Source organism: Pelodiscus sinensis, chromosome 19 (assembly GCF_052426305.1).
Source record: "Pelodiscus sinensis isolate ZL-2025 chromosome 19, ASM5242630v1, whole genome shotgun sequence".
Lineage (NCBI taxonomy): Eukaryota > Metazoa > Chordata > Testudines > Trionychidae > Pelodiscus > Pelodiscus sinensis.
Window position 1 is genome coordinate 8,150,004 of NC_143070.1, and position 21,065 is coordinate 8,171,068.

Here is a 21,065-nt window from a genome sequence, read left to right on the forward strand (position 1 = left end):
CCTTGGCTGGGTTCCCCTACTGCCCCTAGAGCTGTTCCCTGGAAGAGGCAAGGCTTCTAAATCCTCCCCTCCCCAAATCCCACAGGGATACTAGGATCTGCCAGACCCAATGCTGACGGGCCAGGGGGCTGGTTTGTGGCGGAAACAGGGGCTAGAGCTCGGCAGAGATACAGAAAAGTGTGTCTGCATCTGCAGAATTGCTCTGCAGCTCTCTGGAGATGGGTGCAGAGTTGCAGGGCTCTGCCCCAGACTCAGGCAGGTGCGGGGGCGACAGCTTCCTGAAACTGCCCGTGAGGCTCTCCCAGAGCCCAGGCATTCCAGGGGTGGCTCAGAGCCACTGTGTCATTGCAAGAGTAAGGTGGGTAGCTTCGGGGCGGCAGTTGCCCCTTCATCTTCCCTGGGAAGGGACCCCACAGAGCACCTCTTCCCCAGGCAGGTGGAGGGTCCACACCACAATTCCTCACAGCAGCTGGCTGGGCTGTTACTCTCAGGCTATGTCTAGACTGCTCCCTCTTGTGCAAGAAAATATGCAAATGAGGCAAAGCAGTGAATATCACCATGCCTCATTTGCATACTTAATAAGCTGCCATTTTTGCGCAAGGGTCTTTTGCGCAAGAGCCATTCTGCCACTTTTTTTCAGGAAGAACGGCTCTTGTGCAAGAGGGGTTTTTTGCACAAAAAGAAGCCATGTAATTGGCTCCTTTTTGTGCAAAAGCCCCATGCACAAAAATGGCAGCTCATTAAGTATGCAAATGAGGCATGGCGATATTCACTGCTTTGCCTCATTTGCATATTTTCTTGCTCAAGAGAGGGCAGAGTAGATGCAGCCCTCGAGCCATCTGGAGAGGTAAGATTTGTAGCCACACCTGCTCTGGTAACGGCACGATGGGTGGTGGGTGCAGAGCAGCTCCCTGCACAGTGACAGGCCCTGCCTGGGAAGAAGTGGCTGCAGGTGGGGAGAGAGCAGGGGATACGTCTACACTACAACGTTAATTCGAACTAACTTAGTTCGAATTAGTTAATTCGAACTAAGCTAATTCGAACTAACGGATCCAGACTAAAAAACTAGTTCGAATTAGCGATTTGCTAATACGAACTAGCATGTCCACATTAAGTGGACCCTGAACCAGGCTTAAGGATGGCCGGAAGCAGTGCCGGCAGGGCATCAGAATAGGACTTAGAGCGTGGAGCTGCTGTCTCAGGCTAGCCGAGGGCTGTGCTTAAAGGGTCCCGACCCCCACCCCGGACAGACAGTTCTCAGGGGTTCCCCGCTTGCAAAGCAGTCCTGGCTTGGAATGCCCGGAGTACCCACATGGGGCACATCAGAGCACTCGGCCATCAGACCGGCTGCACTTGCCGCAGGCTGCCATCTGAGGAGAGGGGACAATTGGGGGGCAGCAGGAGAGCTTCCACCCCAAAAGCCTGCAGAGCCAGCCCAGTCCTCCCTATTGGGGGCGCGTACCCCATTCCTCCCTCACCTCCTTCCACTTACCCTTCCCTAGCCCCTTTTCTTGATGTACAAAATAAAGGACAATTGTGTTCAAAAATGGAATCTGACTTTATTGACCAAAACTGGGGGAGACTGGGAAAAGGAGGTGGGAGAGGGGAAGAGAGAGGCTGGGAGAGTGGAGGGCAACTACAATGATCAGGGGTTGGGAACAGGTCCCATATAAAGAGAGGCTAAAGAGACTGGGACTTCTCAGCTTAGAAAAGAGGAGACGGAGGGGGGACAGGATAGAGGTCTCTAAAAGCAGGAGTTGGGTGGAGAGGGTGCATACAGAAAAGTTCTTCATTAGTTCCCATAAAGAAGGACTAGAGGACACCAAAGGAAAGGAATGGGTAGCAGGCTTCAAACTAATAACAGAAAGTTGTTCTTCACAAAGCAAAGAGTCAACCTGTGGAACTCCTTGCTGCAGGAGGCTGTGAAGGCTACAACTAGAACACAGTTGAAAGGGAAGTGAGATAAAGTCATGGAGGTTGGGTCCATGGAGTGCTATTAGCCAGGGGGTAGAAATGGTGTCCCTGGCGTCTGTTTGTGGAAGGCTGGAGATGGGTGGCATGAGACAAATGGCTTGGTCATTGTCTTCGGTCCATCCCCTCCAGGGTCCCTAGTGTTGGCCACTGTCGGCAGACAGGCTACTGGGCTAGATGGACCTTTGGTCTGACCCAGTACGGCCATTGTAAGCTCAGGGCTCAGGGTTGGGGGTCTCACTGGACCACCTTGATTTTCATGCAAACCTGCTCCCGGGTGGCCAGGCTGGCAGCTATCCTGCCCTAGATGACCACTTTCCTGTGCCTAGTGCAGAGGTCATGGATGAGGTCCACAATGTCTGCACTAGACCAAGTTGGCACCCGCCTCTTGCGGTCCTGGGCAGGCTCCCGAGAGCCGCCAGCCTGGTCCCGGGAAGAGGGGGAAGGCTGGGTGGCAGCGGGTGGCTGGCTTGAGCCGTGCCAGGTGCAGCGTCTGCTGGCTGGGTGCTGGCAGGCTTGCACCTGGCACGGGCACTGTAGCCAGCCCGTGCCCCTTTAAGGGGTCCGGGGCCGGGAGGGGGGCAGAAGAGTTTCCCTGGTGGTGCCCAGAGTGGCCACCAGGGCAAGCTGGGGAGGGCTAACCTCCCACTAGTTCGAATTAAGTGGCTACACAGCCCTTAATTAGAACTAGTGAATTCGAACTAGGCTTAGTCCTCGTGGAATGAGGTTTACCTAGTTTGAACTAAGCGCTCCGCTAGTTCGAATTAAGTTCGAACTAGTGGATCGCTAGTGTAGCGCCTATCAAAGTTAATTCGAACTAATGTCTGTTAGTTCGAATTAACTTTGTAGTGTAGACATACCCATAGCTAGCTGAGCTGATGTACCCTCCAGAAGACCTCTTTGTTTGCCACGGCTGGAAGGAAAAGCATCAGCGGTAGCAGGTCTCTGCTCCTTTCCTCAAGAAGCAGAAGAGAGTCAGGGCTGTTCCCCAGGTGGGCAAAGCTGAGAAGCAGGTGGCGGCTTGTTTGTTATTTATGACAGCTGGGGAAGGAAAATTCATGACCATTTCCACATTCACAGTGGCATCCAAGCCTGAGCAGGGTAGAGCTCCTCTAGGAAATATTTGGGGGGGTTGCTCTCTGGCAATGTTCCCTCTAATCTTTTCCACCCCGTGTGGATTCCCCCCCATACATGTGCAGAATAAATTTTGTTACATGCACTGAGGCCTGCGTGGAAGTACACCACCAGAAGAAATCAAAAACCTATTTTTTGGGGCTATGGATGCAAATCAGCTGGGCAGCACTGAAATCTCTCCTGAGCAGCTGCACGGGTGCCCAGCTTACAGGGAGCACCAGTCTCTGGCTGGCATCATTCAGGTAGGTAGATTAGATGGCCATCATGGTCTAGCTGTTACAGTCCTGCCTGTACAGCATTGGTTCCCAAACTGGGTGTGTGTGAAGATATTCCAAGGGGGGCGCAAGGCAATCATTCACCCCCATCATTCACCCTACCTTAAGAAAGAACCCAGGTGGGTGCTACCTCCTGCAAACGTGGAGGAAGCGCCAGCTTCCTGTGGCATAGGAGGGGGGAAGTCCTGTGGGGGGGGAGGAGTAGGAGTCCTGGGACTGTGCCAGCTCCAACTGCTCAGGCAGTGCGAGCTGTTGTGGGGGAGCAAGGAGCAGGTGCTGGCACAATCCCGGGACTCCTACACCACCCCTCCCCGCGCAGGCAGGCAGCAGGGGAAGGAAGTCCCCAGTGGCGTTTCAGGAAATGTGCCAGCTATTTGGGGAGGAGGAAAGCAGCACACGCGTTTCCTGAGACCTGGACCTGGAGCGTAGCTGTAGGACCCCCAGGTACCAGCCGAGCTGTCCCTGTCCCCTCCCCCCACCCAGACCCCCATGAGTACTCTGCTCCCCCTGCCTAGACTCCCATGAGTACCCTGTTCCCCTTTCCCCCTCTGCACAGACCCTCATGAGTCCTGCCCCTCTGCCCGCGTCCCCATGAGAACCCTGCACCAGGCCCCACCAGCACCCTATCCCCTGGCCAGACTCCCATCAGCCCCCTGCCCAGAGGCACCCTGCCTTTACCTCGGGGCCAGACACCCACCGGCACTCTGCCTCTACCTCCTCCCTCCTGGCCAGCTACCTACCCCCAGCTTGCTCCTGTATCCTTTTTTCCACCCAGATTTTGCAACCCATCCCTATCCCACTCACTGGCACACTGGAGCCCTCATTTTTCGCTCTACCTCTGAGTGTGGAGGGGCGCACACATTTCACTACCCCTGGAACCCCAGAAGAGTTAATCTGGCCTGAGGCCTTGAACCTCAGTCCCCCCCACGTCCCCCCCATGGGACTGTGGTGCCAAGGGAGGGAGGTGTCTCAATTGGGGCCACATCAGTTAGGCTAGGAGGGGCTGTTATTTTTTAATCTCACTTGTGTGGTCCCTGACTCATTTTTCTGTGGGTCAGTGACCCCTGACCCAAAACAGGATCCCTGCCCCTCCCATAAATAAAGACAATGCTGAAACATTTGTGTTGGACAATATATTTTAAAAAATGAGGCCTGGCCAATAAACCTCCAAGTGGGGTCAAGCCCCTATCAGGCTGCAACATCATAACACTCCTGTATCCCCACACAAACCCAACCCTGAGCCTATCACACACTGGAACCCCTATCCCAAGCTTCTCACATCCCCAGTCTTCCGCCACAACACTCCTGCACCATCCACACACTGCAAATCTGTGACCTGAGCCCATCCTACTCCCAACCCCCCTGCCCTGAGACCCTCACACACTCCAACCTGAACTTCTGCACCCTCAACTTCTGAACCGGAGTTAAGGATGGCCGGAAGCAGTGCCGGAAGAACTGTCTGTCCGGGGTGGGGGTCGGGACCCTTTAAGCACAGCCCTCGGCTAGCCTGAGACAGCAGCTCCATGCTCTAAATCCTAATCTGATGCCCTGCCGGCACTGCTTCCGGCCATCCTTAACCTCGGTTCAGGGTCCACTCAGTGTGGACATGCTAGTTCGAATTAGCAAAATGCGAATTCGAACTAGTTTTTAAGTCTGGATGCGCTAATTCGAATTAGCTTAGTTCGAATTAACTAATTCGAACTAAGTTAGTTCGAATTAGCGCTATAGTGTAGACATACCCTGGCTCTCCGACCCTGCCTCGTCTGTCCTCTGCACTCCGCATTTCTCTGCCCCTCAGCACCCAGCCCTGTTTATTTTCCTGGGACTATGCCACTCTCAGGCCTTCCCTGTCACAGACCATCCCACGCAGCTGCTCCCTCCTTCCCTCAAATTTATCCCTTCCTCTCTGGCTGCCCTGGGCTGTTTTCCCTGCCACAGATACCGGCCTGCCTGGCTTTCCTTCCCTGTTTGGCTACATTTTGCCAGGACTCGCCCTTTAGTCTGTTTGTATTGTTTATTGCCTGTTCCCAGCCAGCCCCCACCTCTGCCTGTCCTGCAGACTCAGGGGTTCTTCCCCTTTCCCTGCCTCCATTCTTGGGGCCGCAGGGAGGGAGGGGGAAGAGGTTTCAGGGATCATAGAGATGAGGAGCCGGGGTGGGGTAGAAAGGAATCCTCCAGGGTCATATATCCTGGTGTACAAGATGCCAGAGGCTGATTTCAGGGGCACAGGCTGAGCTGGGATCCTGACCCCACCCAGATCCAGGGTTGGATTCTCTCCCCAGAGAAGGAGCCTGGTGGGAAAGTGAAGATCGGGGCATTGGAACCAGCATCCATAAATGTCACCTGCCCCCAGTCACAGTCCAGACAAACCCGGATCCTGCTGGGGGCCCTCAGGGGCAGGGAGGTTGCAGGGTCTGTCAGAGCCTGGAACTCATCCCCCCACCACCGCACAGCCCAGATCCTGCCCTGGGGGCTCAGGCTCATCCCGCCCTTTCTGCTCACAGACTCTGTGGCCACCCCCACAGCCCAGTATCGCCCATCCCCGACCCCCACCTCCCAGCAATGTTTCCCAGAGGTGTAGCCTTCACGGCCCAGCACACAGAAGCAAGTGTCAAATCTCTCTGGGGTGTCGGGCAGTGGCTGCCGTTTCTGTTCCCATCTCACACGTTTCCCATCCTCCGACAGGACGAGCTGGGGATGCGCCGTGTCTGGATCCAGAGTCACGTTGGCTGGGGGGAGAATCAGAGCGTGAGGGGCAGAGCTCGGCCCTGGGGGGGTCGATGGCCTCAGGGACAGAATCTGCCCCAGCTGGGCAGTGACTCAGGGACTCTCCTGCCTCCAGGGGCGCCCGGCTCTGAGTGGGGAGCAGCCCTGAGGTCTCGGCCCAGCCCAAGGGACAGCTCACTCCCCGGCAGGGAGGGGCCGTGGCAGAGAGAAGGGGTCAGAGGGGCCCTGACACTGGGAATCTGCCCCCTCTCCCTGGGCCGGGGACAAGCGACTCTGGGCCGGGGACCCCAGAGGGACAGGATGGAAACTGCCTGGTCAGGGCTGGCTGAATCTAGGCCCTGCCCTCGGCTAGGCCCCTCCCCATTGAAATGTCCCTGGGTCCCAGCTGCCTCTGGGCAGGGTTTGTGATTCCCCCTGTGACACGTCTCCCCCGCACGGCACGTCTGGGCTCGGCTCCTTTCCCGCCGCACTGGGGCTCTGGGCCGAGCTCCGACCTGCCCCCCACCAGGCTGCTCAGCCTCCGGCCCAGCGCCCAGACCCCGCAGAGCCAGCAGGGAGGGGCAGGGACCGGCCCCAGCTGGGCTGGGCGGGAAGAGGCTGAACAAGGTGAGTCCTGCCCTGGGGTTGCCCAGGCGCCGTGCGGAGGGAATGGGGGTGTCTCTGTCCAGCCACGGCAGGAGGCTGACTGAAGGAAGAGGGGCTCAGGGAGCTGAGGAGGGTCCCAGCGGGGGCTGGGCGGAGGGAGAGAGAAGCTGAGCTCACGCGGGGGGAGAGGAAAAGGGGAACAGGACCAGAGCTCTGCTCTCAGCAGCTCCCCAGCTGCCTGCAATGGGCCCAGGGCTGCCCCTGTCTGTGCCCCGGGCCCTGGTGCTCTGGGGTCTGATCCACCCCTTCCCCTGGCAGAGCAGGGACCCTCCCATGGACTCCTGGGTCCTCTGCCGGGGGAGGAGAAAGAGCAACATCCCCGAGTGCCCCAGAGTCCATGCTGGGCACAGCCCTTCAGTCAACGGGGGAAGAGAAACTCCCCCAGAGAACAGGGGGAGCCCAAGGCCAAGAGCTGCCAAGGAGCCAAGGCTAGACCAAGCCAAGCGAGCAGGAGAAGGAGTCACAGCCAGGAGGGAGGGACAAGGCAGCTGTCCTGGAGGGGAGAGGGGTAGAGACGGGTGCCTGGAACCACATTATATGGGATGGAAAAGGAGATCACGGGGAGGGCTACATCACTGTGGCAAGGGGAGTGGAACGGGAGGAGGAAGGGGACACGCAGGAGGCTGTAAACGGCCTCCCCACTGCCAAACGTAACCAGCCAGGGAACAGAGCCTAAGACGGCTTTTTGCGTCATCAACTTTCTCTCTGTTTTATCTGTCAGAGGTCTGGTTCTGAGGTGCAGGAGCAGCAGATGCAACAACACCTGGACTCATGGCATTTGGTGGGACACAGCCCCAAAGTCTGCTTCTCCTTGTGAGCAGGGTCTGAGGGAGTCCTCCCGACATGGGGAAGACTCCTCTCTTGGACCCCCTCCCACGGCCGTCACAAGCTGGGGCAGGGCAGACTTCAGGTGCCGACCATATCTGCACAGACCCCCCCCCCCCTCCTCTGCCGAGATGCCCAGGGCTGGAGCGGCTTGGCCCAGTGCTCAGGTCTGGGCTGGGTTGCCAGGCACTGCAGTGAGCCCGGCAAGAAGTGTAGCTTAGAAAGTAACTCCAGGACTTTCCCCCGTCTGTGTTTTCTAATGGACACCTGCCCCTGCTCTCAGGCACTGGGGGGAGCTCTCCACTCAGGGGTGTGTTTGCTTTGCACGGCCCTCTGGGTAAACTTTCATGAGGGGAGCACATGAATATTTGGATGTATTCATCTAAGTTTGGGTTCTTGCTCATCCTGCATCTTTGATACTTAACACCAACTCTGCGGCTGTGGCTAATCAGCCTCACACTGAGATGTTTCACACCCTGCACATCATGGACATTTACACCCTAGCTGTGCTGACATTGCACACGTGATGAGGGGCAACACAATGTACTTACGCTCGTAGGCTACGTCTACACTGGCGGGTTCTTGCGCAAGAATCCGCAGAGCATCCACACTGCCCGCCCGCTCTTGAGCAAGTAGATTTACAGTACTGTGTGGTCAAAGAGGGCGTCTTGTGCAAGAGCTATGTAAGTGTAAGCTCTCTTGTGCAGGAGCTCTTGTGCAAGAGGGCAGTGTGGATGCGTGGCAGGGGTTTCTTGCGCAAGAAAGCGTCCACACTGCCGTGGATGCTCTTGTGCAAAAGCACAACTCAGAGGCTGTGTCTAGACTACATGCCTCTGTCGGCAGAGACATGTAGATTAGACAGATCAGCAAAGGCAAATGAAGCCGCGATTTAAATGATCGCGGCTTCATTTACATTTACATGGCTGCCGCGCTGAGCCGACAAACAGCTGATCAGCTGTTTGTCGGCTCGCGCGCTAGTCTGGACGCTCCCCTGCCGACATCAAAGCCCTTTGTCGGCAGCCCCATTATTCCTCATGGAATGAGGTTTACCGGGGCTGCCGACAAAGGGCTTTGATGTCGACAGGGGGAACGTCCAGACTAGCGCGCGAGCCGACAAACAGCTGATCAGCTGTTTGTCGGCTCAGCGCGGCAGCCATGTAAATGTAAATGAAGCCGCGATCTAAATATCTAAAAGGGTGTCACAAGGAGGAAGGAGAAAATTTGTTCCTCTTGGTTTCTGAGGACAGGACAAGGAGTAATGGGCTTAAAGTGCAGCAGGGGAGGTTTAGATTGGACATTAGGAAAAAATTCCTAACTGTCAGGGTGGTCAAATATTGGAATAAATTGCCAAGGGAGGTGGTGGAATCTCCCTCTCTGGAGATATTTAAGAACAGGTTAGATAGACATCTGTCAGGGATGGTGTAGACGGAGCTTGGTCCTGCCTTGAGTGCGGGGGGCTGGACTCGATGACCTCTCGAGGTCCCTTCCAGTCCTATTATTCTATGATTCTATGATCATTTAAATCGCGGCTTCATTTGCCTTTGCCAAAAAAAACAAATCTACATGCCTCTGCCGACAGAGGCATGTAGTTTAGATGTACCCAGACATGGCAGTGTGGCTATTTTCTTGCAAGATTTTCTTGCACAAGAAGCCACCAGTGCAGACATAGCCCTTGCTGAGGGAAGGGCCGCAGAGCAGGATGGAGCAGGCCCTGAGAGAGCGGAGCTCACCCTAGACTGAGGCTCCCTGGCTAAACAGGAGGCTGAGGTGTCAAATCCCAGGGGGAGGGACAGGAGTGGGTGGGGGTTGGGCTGTGCGGTGCCTGACCCCTCTTGGCTCTTCTCCCACCAGGGCTCCAACTCAGCTGATTAGATTCCCAGGGGCCCGGCCTTCCTGCTCCCAGGCTAGGAAAGCTGCATCACTCACAAGCAGGCCGAGGGGCCAAGCCTCAGAACCAGCCTGGGCACTGCGCTGCAGGGAGAGACAAGGCAGAGTCTTCATGAGCAGCGAGGGTCCCTGCAACACAGTGAAATCGGGGGGGCTGGGTTAGTGGGCGGTTCTCAGGCCAGGGCGTCACAGAGGTGGCTCTGAGCATCAGGAGGAAGCCGGAGTTGCAGGGGCAGAACACAGGGGAAGGGGGCGGGTGGTAGGGGCAGAGGATGGCAGCAGAAGGTGGGTGGCAGGGGCAGAGGATGGCAGCAGAAGGTGGGTGGCAGGGGCAGAGGATGGCAGCAGAAGGTGGGTGGCAGGGGCAGGCGGCAGCAGAGACGTCACCGACTGCTCTTCTCTCTCTCTCAGGGGCCGGAGGGCCCATGGGGAAGCGACTCTGGGTTGGTGCTGCCACGGCTGAGGCTGGGGACAGGGCCAGGAACCGGAGGTGGGGCGCGTGCGAGGGCATGCAGCTGCGCAATGGGGCTGTGGCGTGTCCCTAGGTTACTGCTCGGTGCCTTTTCCCTTTTTGTAAGTGTCTTTTGTTACGCTCAGACCCAGGGCTCGTGCCGGGGGACGTGCTGCCTCCTAGGGCAGAGCAGCCCAGCCCAGCCCAGAGAAACCCGCTGCTGCCCCGAGCCAGCCCACCCTGGCTCACAGGGCCTAGGCTGCAGAGAGGGGTGGGGGTCGTTTTCCCAGATTACTGGAGAGGGGCTCAGACCGGCTCTGTGTGATGTTGTTAAAAGGGACCCTGGACACCGAACCTGCCCCAGGTTGCTGCCGTTACCACCTGGCAGAAGAGTCGTGACTTGACGGCATCTTTGAACTGCAGCTGCTGGTGCTGACGCCCTGAAATCTCAGGCTCCAGCCTGCTCCCACCGTGATGGCAAAGGAGACGCATTGTCACGTGGGACGGGACATCTGAACACTCACAAACCATGAACATCAGTTACCTTCTTCAACAGGGAATACAGATCTTCTCCAGTCTAAAACCAAGCAGAGACAGCCAGCTGAGAGTGATGGGAGCACAGGCTTGATCTCAGAGAGCAACTCATGGCCTGTGAGCCCCACCCACCCTGCTGGCCCTTTTATCCCACCCTGAGCTGCACCCTCAGCCTCCTCCCTTTCCCCTCCCCCACAGTCCCCGCTCTTCACCCCACCTGCCCTGGGCTCCCTGCAGTGTGACGGCAGCTGTGTCCAGGCACCACAGCTGTGGTGCCACCAAGCCTGGTGCTCTGAGTGGTGCAGTCATGGGGCAGGGAGCGGGGGAAAGAGTTGGACAGGGGATGGGAATCCAGGGGTGGGGTAGTCTGGGGCAAGGATCAGTGTGGGTTGGATTGGGGTGGGGAATCCTAGGGGACAGTAAGGAGCCAGAGAATGGGGAGGTCAGATGGGGGCAAGGCCTGAGTCATGCCTGGATGTTTCCTTCCCTGACTGGCCCTCCTTCTAATTTCTGTACCCTGAGGTGGCCCACCTTGCTGTATATACAGGATTCAACATTGTATACTCTGAGATCACAATTCATTTTTAAATGTATGTTATAAATGACAAAAAAACAAGACAAACCCCTACACGAACAAAGCACCATCATAAGGACACACCTGAGTACAACAGGGTTTACACTAGGGAGAAGGAGAATGACACTTACCAAGTTCTGCTGCCTGTTTCCCTAGAAAACAAGGACAAAGGAATAAATGATTGCGGGGGCGGGGGGCGGGTTTCTCTTTCCAGGATCTACATGCAGGGTGGGATTTCCAACACTGCCTCAGTCAGTGGTCCCCAACCTTTAGAGGCTCCCGGGCGCCCGGGAGGTGGGGGCCACTCAGGCGCCGGGCGCCCGGGGACGGGGTCGCGCGTCCGGGGGCACGCCAGGGGACTGGGATGCCCTTGCACCCGGTGCCAGCATGTGCCCTAGGGCCGGGGCTGGGGCCGCCCGAGTGCCTTGTGCCGTGGGCCCGGGGACAGCGCTGCCACCCGAGCCGCAAGCCTGGAGCCGACACTGGCGCCGCACGCCCACGCACCCGCATGTGCCCCGGGGTTGGGGCTGTGAGAGCGCCACGCACCCGGGCGCCGGTGCGTGTCACGCACTTGGGGCCAGCCCAGGTTGTCGGCGGGCGCACATAAATGCCCCGGCGGGCGCCATGGCACCCGCTGGCACCGCGTTGGAGACCACTGGCCTAAGTGACTAGGGTGCAGAAGTCCCAACGTCCCCATCATCACTTAGGCAGCTTTGGAAATCCTACTTACCAAGGGTCATACACACGATGGCTGAACTGGAGCAATGGTCTGAGGTAAACAGGATGAAGTTTAAGAAGAACGAACACTAAGTGCTCCACTTAAGAAGGAACAATCCGTGTCTCACACACAGAATGGGAAGCAACTGTCTAGGAAGGAGTCCTTCAGAAAGAGATCTAGGGGTCATAGGTGACCACAAGTTAAGTATGAGTCAACAGTGAGACACTGTTGCAAAAAAAAAGCATATGATTCTGGGCTGCATGAACAGGAGTGTTGTGAGCAAGACATGATAAGTCATTAAGAACATAACATAAGAACATAAGCATGGCCGTACTGGGTCAGACCAAAGGTCCATCTAGCCCAGTGTCCTGTCTGCTGACAGTGGCCAGCACCAGGTGTCCCAGAGAGGGTGGACCGAAGACAATGATCAAGCGATTTGTCTCCTGCCATCCCTCTCCAGCCTCTGACAAACAGAGGCCAAGGACACCATTTTATCCCCTGGCTAATAGCCTTTTATGGACCTAACCTCCATGAAATTATCTAGCTTCTCTTTAAACTCTATTATAGTCCTAGCCTTCACAGCCTCCTCTGGCAAGGAGTTCCACAGGTTGACTACACGCTGTGGGAAGAAGAACTTTCTTTTATTAGTTTTAAATCTACTATGCATTAATTTCATTTGGTGTCCTCTAGTTCTTCTATTTAGGGAACTAATTAATAAATTTTCTTTATCCGCCCTCTACATACCACTCATGATTTTATAGACCTCTATCATATCCCCCTCAGTCTCCTCTTTTCTAAACTGAAAAGTCCCAGTTGCTTTAACCTCTCCTCATACGGGACCCGTTCCAAACCCCTAATCATTTCAGTTGCCCTTTTCTGAACCCCATCGAAGGCCAAAATATCTTTTTTGAGGTGAGGAGACCACATCTGTACACAGTATTCAAGAAGTGGGCGTACCATAGTTTTATACAGGGGCAGTAAGATATTCTGTGTCTTATTTTCTATCCCTTTCTTAATAATTCCTAGCATCCTATTTGCCATTTTGACCGCTGCTGCACAACGTGTGGAATATTTCAGAGAACTGTCCACGATAACTCCAAGATCTCTTTCCTGATTTGTCTTAGCCAAATTAGCTCCCATCATACTGTACGTATAGTAGGGGTTATTTTTCCCCATTGTGCATTATTTTACACTTATCCACATTAAATTTCATTTGCCATTTTGTTGCCCAATCACTCAGTTTGGTGAGATCTTCTTGGAGTCCCTCACAGTCTGCTTCTGTCTTGACTATCCTAAACAGTTTGGTATCATCCGCAAACTTTACCACCTCACTGCTTACCCCTTTCTCCAGATCATTTATGAATAAGTTGAAAAGGATCGGTCCCAGGACTGATCCTTGGGGGACACCACTAGTTACCCCTCTCCATTCTGAAAATTTACCATTTATTCCTACCCTTTGTTTCCTGTCTTTTAACCACTTCTCAATCCAAGAAAGGACTTTCCCTCTTATCCCATGGCCGTGTAATTTACACAAGAGCCTTTGGTGAGGGATCTTGTCAAAGGCTTTCTGAAAATCTAAGTATACTATATCTACTGGATCTCCCTTGTCCACATGTTTGTTAACCCCTTCAAAGAACTCTAAGGGTATGTTTACACTGCCACCCTAGTTCAAACTAGGGTGGCTAATGTAGGCATTTGAAGTTGCAAATGAAGCCCGGGATTTAAATATCCCGGGCTTCATTTGCATCTTGCCAGGCGCTGCCATTTTTAAATCCCCGTTAGTGCGGACTCCGTGCCCGTGGCTACATGCAGCCCGGAGTAGGCAGTCTGAATTAGGCTCTCTAATTCAAACTACCAGTACACCTCGTTCCACAAGGAGTAACGGTAGTTTGAATTAGAGAGCCTAATTCAAACTACCTACTACGTGCCACGTGTAGCCGCGGGCTTGGAGTCTGCACTAACGGGGATTTAAAAATGGCGGCGCCTGGCAAGATGCAAATGAAGCCCGGTATATTTAAATCCTGGGCTTCATTTGCAACTTCGAATGCCTACATTAGCCACCCTAGTTCGAACTAGGGTGGCAGTGTAGACATACCCTAATAGATTAGTAAGACAGGATTTCCCTTTACAGAAACCATGTTGACGTTTGTCCAACAAATTATGTTCTTCTACAAGCTTCACAATTTTATTCTTTACTATTGTTTCGACTAATTTGCCCGGTACTGAAGTTAGACTTACCAGTCTGTAATTGCCAGGATTGCCTCTAGAGCCCTTTTTAAATATTGGTGTCACGTTGGCTACCTTCCAGTCATTAGGTATGGAAGCCGATTTAAGGGATAGGTTACAATCCACAGATAATAGTTCAGCAATTTCCCATTTGTGTTCTTTTAGAACCCTTGGATGAATGCCATCCGGTCCTGGTGATTTGTTAACATTAAGTTTTTCTATTTGTTCCAAAACCTCCTCTAATGACACTTCAATCCGGGACAGTTCCTCAGATTCATCACCCACAAAGGACGGTGCAGATTTGGGAATCTCCCCAATGTCCTCAGCCATGAAGACTGAAGCAAAGAAATCATTTAGTTTCTCCTCAATACTTTATCATCCTTGATTGCTCCTTTTATAGCTCGATGATCTAGGGGACCCACAGGTTTTTTAGCAGGCTTCCTGCTTCTAATGTACTTTAAAAACATTTTATTTCTTTTTGAGTTTTTGGCTAGCTGTTCCTCAAAATCTTTTTTTGCTTTTCTTATTACATTTTTACACTTGATTTGACAGTGTTTATGTTCCTTTCTATTTATCTCACTAGGGGTATGTTTACACTACAGCACTAATTTGAACTAACTTAGTTAATTCGAACTAAGCTAATTCAAACTAGTGCATCTAGACCTAAAAACTAGTTGGAATTAGCATTTTGCTAATTCGAACTAGCATGTCCACATTGAGTGGACCCTGAACAGAGGTTAAGGCTGGCCGGAAGCAGTGCCGGCAGGGCATCAGATTAGGACTTAGAGCGTGGAGCTGCTGTCTCAGGCTAGCCGAGGGCTGTGCTTAAAGGGACCCGACCTCCACCCCAGACAGACAGTTCTCAGGGGTTCCCCACTCGCTTGTCTAACTCGATGAGGGACAGCAAAGCAGTCCTGTCTTGGAGTGCCCTGAATGCCCACACTCGGCACATCACAGCACTTGGCCATCAGCCCGGCTGCACTTGCCGCAGGCTGCCATCCGGGGGTGTGTCAATCGGGGGGCTGCAGGAGAGCTTCCACCCCAAGGAGCCCACAAAGCCACCCCAGTCCTCCCCATCAGGGGCTCGTACCCCATTCCTCCCTCACCTCCTTCCACTTACCTCTCCCTAGCCCCCCTTCCTGATGTACAAAATAAAGGACACGTGTTCAAAAATAGAAACTCTGTTTATTGAACAAAACTCGGGGAGACTGGGAAAAGGAGGTGGGAGAAGGGAAGAGAGAGGGTGGGAGAGGGGAGGGCAACTAAAATGATCAGGGGTTTGGAACAGGTCCCATATGAAGAGAGGCTAAAGAGACTGTGACTTTACATCGTAGAAAAGAGGAGACTGAGGTGTGATATGATAGAGGTCTCTAAAAGCACGAGTGATGTGGAGAGGATGCATAAAGAAAAGTTCTTCATTAGTTCCCATAAAAGAAGGACTAGAGGACACCAAATGAAAGGAATGGGTAGCAGGCTTCAAACTACTAACAGAAAGTTGTTCTTCACAAAGCAAATAGTCAACCTGTGGAACTCCTTGCTGCAGGAGGCTGTGAAGGCTAGAACTATAAGGGTATGTCTACACTACCAACCTAGTTCAAACTAGGGTGGTTGATGTAGTCATACGAACTTGCAAATGAAGCCCGGGATATGAATTTCCCAGGCTTCATTTGCATGTTGCCGGGTGCCGCCATTTTTAAATGTCCGCTAGTGCGGACTCTGTGCCTGCGGCTACACGCAGCATGAACTAGATAGTTCGTACTAGGATTCCTTTTCCGAACTATCTAGTTCGTGCCTCGTGCAGCCGCGGGCACGGAGTCCACACTAGCGGACATTTAAAAATGGCGGCACCCGGCAACATGCAAATGAAGCCCGGGAAATTCAAATCCCGGACTTCATTTGCAAGTTCGTATGACTACATCAGCCACCCTAGTTTGAACTAGGTTGGTAGTGTAGACATACCCTAACAGAGTTTATAGAGAAGTTAGATAAATTCATGGAGGTTGGGTCCATGGAGTGGTATTAGCCAGGGAGTAGAAATGGTGTCTCTGGCCTCTGTTTGTGGAAGGCTGGAGATGGATGGCACGAGACAAATGGCTTGATCATTGTCTTCGGTCCATCCCCTCCAGGGTACCTAGTGTGGGCTACTGGGCTAGATGGACCTTTGGTCTGACCCAGTACGGCCATTCTTATGTTCTTATGTTCTAAGCTCAGGGTCAGGGGCTCACTGGACCAACTTGATTTTCATGCAAACCTGCTCCTGGGTGGCCAGGCTGGCAGCTATCCTGCCCTAGACGGCCACTTTCCTGTGCCTAGTGAGGAGGTCGTGGACATTGGAGGCTTTCCCCCAAACCTCGATGAGGTCCACGATCTCCGCACTAGACCAAGCGGGCACCCGCCTCTTGCGGACCCGGGCAGGCTCCTGGGAGCCGCCAGCCTGGTCCCGGGAAGAGGCGGAGGGCTGGGTGGCAGCTGGTGGCTGGCTCGTGCCGTCCCAGGTGCAGAGTCTGCTGGCTTGGTGCTGGCAGGCTTGCACCAGGCACGGGCACCGTAGCCAGCCCATGACCCTTTAAGGGCTCCGCGGCCGGGAGGGGGGCAGAAGAGTTTCCCTGGTGGTGCCCAGAGTGGCTACCAGGGTAAGCTGGGGAGGGCTAGCCTCCCACTAGTTGGAATTAAGTGGCCACACAACCCTTAATTCAAACTACTTAATTCAAACTAGGTGTTAGTCCTCGTAGAATGAGGTTTACCTAGTTCGAATAAAGCGCTCCTTTTAATTTCTGTTTAACTAACCTCCTCATTTTTGTGTAATTCCCCTTTTTGAAATTAAATGCCAGGGTGCTGAACTGCTGAGGTGTTCTTCCCACCACAGGAATGTTAAATGTTATTATATTATGGTCACTATTCTCAAGCAGTCCTGTAACGGTTATCTCCTGGACCTGATCCTGCGCTCCACTCAGGACTAAATCGAGAATTGCCTCTCCCCTTGTGGGTTCCTGCACTAGCTGCTCCAAGAAGCTCCAAGTCATTTAAGCCATTGAGAACTTTTATCTCCGCTTCTCTTCCTGAGGTGACATGTATCCAGTCAATACGGGGATAATTAAAATCCCCCATTATTATAGAGTTCTTTATTTTGGTAGCCTCTCTAATCTCCCTCAGCATTTCAATGTCAGTATCGCTGTCCTGGTCAGGTGGTCGGTAATATATCCCAACTGCTAATTTCTTATTATTGGAGCATGGAATTACTATCCATAGCGATTCTATGGAACATGTTGATTCACTTAATATTTTTATTTCATTTGATTCTACATTACATCACATACAGTGCCACTCTGCCACCCACCTGGCCTGTTCTATCCTTTCAATATATTTTATATCCTGGTATGATTGTGTCCTACAGATTTTCCTCATTCCACCAGGTTTCAGTGATGCCTGTTATGTCAATCTCCTCCTTTAATACGAGGTACTCTAGTTCACCCATCTTATTAGTCAGACTCCTAGCATTTGTGTAGAAGCTCTTTAAAAATCTGTCACTGCTTATTTGTCTGCCCTTCCCTGATGCATTGGATTCCTTTGTATGCGGTTGTTTGTCTGCTCTGGCCCATGGTTTGTCCTCTCCCCTTCTCTCTTTCTGACTACAGCTTAGAGAATCTCTATCAATGGATTCTCCTCTAAGAGAAGTCTCCCTCCGATTTACGTGCATCTCCGCACCAATCGGCTTTCCCCCATCTCTTAGTTTAAAAACTGCTCTACGGCCTTTTTAATGTTCAGTGCCAGCAGCCTGGTTCCACCCTGGTTTAGGTGGAGCCCATCCTTCCTGCATAGGCTCCCCCTCTCCCAAAAGTGTCCCCAGTTCCTAATAAATCCAAACCCCTCTTCCCTACACCATCGTCTCATCCACGCATTGAGACTCTGAAGCTCTGCCTGCCTACCTGGCCTTGCGTGTGGAACTGGAAGCATTTCCGAGAATGCCACCATAGAGGTCCTGGATTTCAGTATCTTTCCTAGCAGCCTAAATTTGGCCTCCAGGACATCTCTCCTACTTTCCCTATGTCATTGGTACCTACATGTACCACAACCACCGGCTCCTCCCCAGCACTACACATAAGTCTATCTAGATGCCTCGAGAGATCCGCAACCTTCACACCAGGCAGGCAAGTGACCATACGGTTTTCCTGGTCATCACAAACCCAACTATCTATGGGTATGTCTACACTACCACCCTAGTTCGAACTAGAGTGGTTAATGTAGTCATACGAACTTGCAAATGAAGCCCGGGATTTGAATTTCCCGGGCTTCATTTGCATGTTGCCGGGCGCCGCCATTTTTAAATGGCCGCTAGTGCGGACTCCGTGCCCGCAGCTACACACGGCACGAACTAGATAGTTCAGAATAGGCTTCCTATTCCGAACTATCTGTACTCCTCGTGGAACGTCAAGGTGGTGAAACACTGGAATAAATTGCCTTGGGGGTTGTGGAATCTCTATCTCTGGAGATATTTAAGAACAGACCTGTCAGGTATGGTCTAAATGGTGCTGGGTCCTGCCTTGAGGGCAGGGGGCTGAACTCGATGGCCTCTCGAGGTCTCTTCCAGTGCTAGTGTTCTAGGATTCTTTGATTCTGTGAAATTGACCTGTGCTGTGCAGGGCTAATGCGAAATGCTCTGTACCACTCGGTGCCTGCGCAGGAAGGGTAGCTGTGAGCCAGAGCCCCCGCACTCCCCCCCCTCCAGCATGTTACAGGCAGGGTCTTCACACTGGCCCTAGAATGGTTAGAATGACAGAGACTTTGATGTATCCCACAAAGGCAAAAAGGTTTAATTTCCTCCTTCTTTGAAGAAAATCCCGTGTGAATGTCCCTGTGTTTCCTGCTCCAACATTTACCTTTGATTTTGAAGAGATAAACACTCAGAGCAATGAAACCAAACAAAACCACCAGGATCATCATATCCAGAGACACCTTCCAGGGATTCACCTTAGGGAAAAGGGGATCTGAAAAACACAAGCCCAGAGGCACCCACATGACTCAGTAAGCAGCTCTGATGACTCCGTTGTGTGTAAGGCAGCCCCCATGGGACCAGTCTAACACAGAGGAGGGAATGTGGCCCCATCGGCACTGCCCCAAACACCACAAACCAACCAGTAGAGCCACCACATTGGCACGTTGGTGTATAAGTGAGCCTGGGGCAGCGGGATGGGACTTGTGAGATCTGCCATGGGAATGTGGACAAGCCCTTTCCCCTCTCTGTGGCTCCATTTCCTGGCCAGCCTCGCTGGGGTTCTGATTATATAGAGGCTTGTTCTTTGTAGCAAGCACGAGGTACCGACTGTCAGTCTGTGGCTTTGTGCAGTGCGCAGCACGGTGGGGAAATTGTCTCATACGGGGCATCTAATGTAACAATCGCTGCTAGTAACAGTAACCGGTGCGAGTGGCCAGCGTTAAAGTCTCTGATCACTGGGGCTGTGTCTACACTGGCATGAATTTCCGGAACTGCTTAAAACGGAATACTATTCCGTTTTCAGTTTTTCCGGAAAAGGAGCGTCTACATTGGCAGGCTGCTTTTCCGGAAAAGCCCTTTTTCCGGAAAAGCGTCTGTGGCCAATGTAGACGCGCTTTTCCGGAAAAGAGCCCCAATCGCCATTTTCGTGATCGGGGCTTTTTTCCGGAAAAGACTACTGGGCTGTCTACACTGGCCCTTTTCCGGAACAGTGTTCCGGAGTAAGGACTTATGCCCGAGCGGGAGCAGAATAGTTTTTCCGGAATAGTGGCTGATTTTGTACAGTAGATCATCGTTGCTTTTCTGGAAATTCAAGGGCCAGTGTAGACAGCTCGCAGCTTATTCCGGAAAAGCGGCTGATTTTCCGGAATAAATGGCCCAGTGTAGACACAGCCTGGGTGTTATGTCAGGGAGCACAAGGCTGTCGGTTACAGAACACTCAGAAACTGCCGGGTTGTTTGAAAACAACAGCTTGTAGATCCACTATTTCCCCCATAATCTGTCAATGAATCATAAGCACAATTCATCCAAACGACTGTGCGGGAAGCGATTCATGATTCCTGGTTCTCCTTTTTAAACCTCAGATGTAAATCCCACCACTTTCTCCTGTGCAACTTCACCCTCCTTGTCCCTGGCCTCAGTGCTCCCCGTTCCCTGCCATGACACCAAGGCAAAATACCACGGCCACCATCTCACTGCCCAGACTGCATTATCGGCCATTTTAAAGTCCTCTATTGGCTGCCCTTTCCCAAGCATCAGACACGAACCTCCTGTCTTCACCCCATCCGGTGAGGCCACCCCACCTACCAACCCTGAACAGCACCACTAGGCCAGGTGCCAGGTTCAGTTAACTGACTGTGCCAACATCAGTCTCTCTCCCTCCCCTTCTCCCTTCCCTCTCCCCCCCCCCCCCGCTCAACCTCTGTTCTAGGTGTGTGCAACAAGGTATGTTGGGCTTTCACACTCACTGCCCAGCAGAGCGGGAAACACTCCAGCCAAGGCGCATAAATCAACCAACTTGTCCTCTCTGCAATGATGCCACCTGAGAGCATCTAAGCAGCTGGTGAGCTGGGAGCATCACTGTTTCAGTCAATGGCTTAAGAAACAAAACCCTTGTAGAGTTGAAATCTGGGTCACTCTGAACTCAATCAAAGCTTGGCCATTGACTTAAGTGGGCCAAGGATTTGTCTGGAGTTTGAGCCTCGCAACAGAGTGAAGAGTTGTTCCTCCACCCATAACCAGCCAATAGAATATCCAACAATCGTACATCTGTGCAGGAGCAGAAGGATGTTTGGCTGTTTGTCTCCTGCACCTTCCCTTTACTCTTCAGTCAAATACTGTTACAGGTTTTGGGTGAGACATTCAAAATCTCTGATGTCAAAGGAAACAAGTGGAACGTAACACATCCTTCAGCCAGGTCAGTGCCCTTATGTTCCCTCTGGCAGAAAAATACAATAACTAGATTGGTCTGATAACTGCACAGTACGGGTGGGAATTTCAAAAGTGCCTAATGTCTACTTTACAACAGAAAACATTTCTGACACCACACATGATTTGGGGTTGTGATGATTTATCAACAGAGTTACTCTGATAAAAGCCCGACTATA

General features: G+C 52.8%; 1 protein-coding gene across 3 annotated transcripts in view; it reads right to left on the bottom strand.

Annotated features, from left to right (window-relative positions):
• Positions 1-4,385: 4,385 nt before the first annotated feature.
• The window catches only part of LOC102460034 (zinc finger protein RFP-like), an 84,322-nt gene continuing 67,642 nt past the window's right edge, over positions 4,386-21,065 (bottom strand). For 2 of the 3 annotated variants that reach the window (XM_075914036.2, XM_075914034.2), the window contains exons 5-8: positions 18,845-18,952; positions 11,155-11,175; positions 10,460-10,492; positions 4,386-6,109 (exon numbers count right to left, since the gene is read on the bottom strand). In XM_075914036.2, the coding sequence (XP_075770151.2) occupies positions 5,598-6,109; positions 10,460-10,492; positions 11,155-11,175; positions 18,845-18,952 (674 nt within the window). In that variant the 3' untranslated portion in view covers positions 4,386-5,597. Of the gene's footprint in view, positions 6,110-7,407; positions 7,434-9,307; positions 9,324-10,459; positions 10,493-11,154; positions 11,176-18,844; positions 18,953-21,065 lie in introns of all 3 variants that reach the window. The other variant, XM_089770836.1, reaches the window with a different exon arrangement.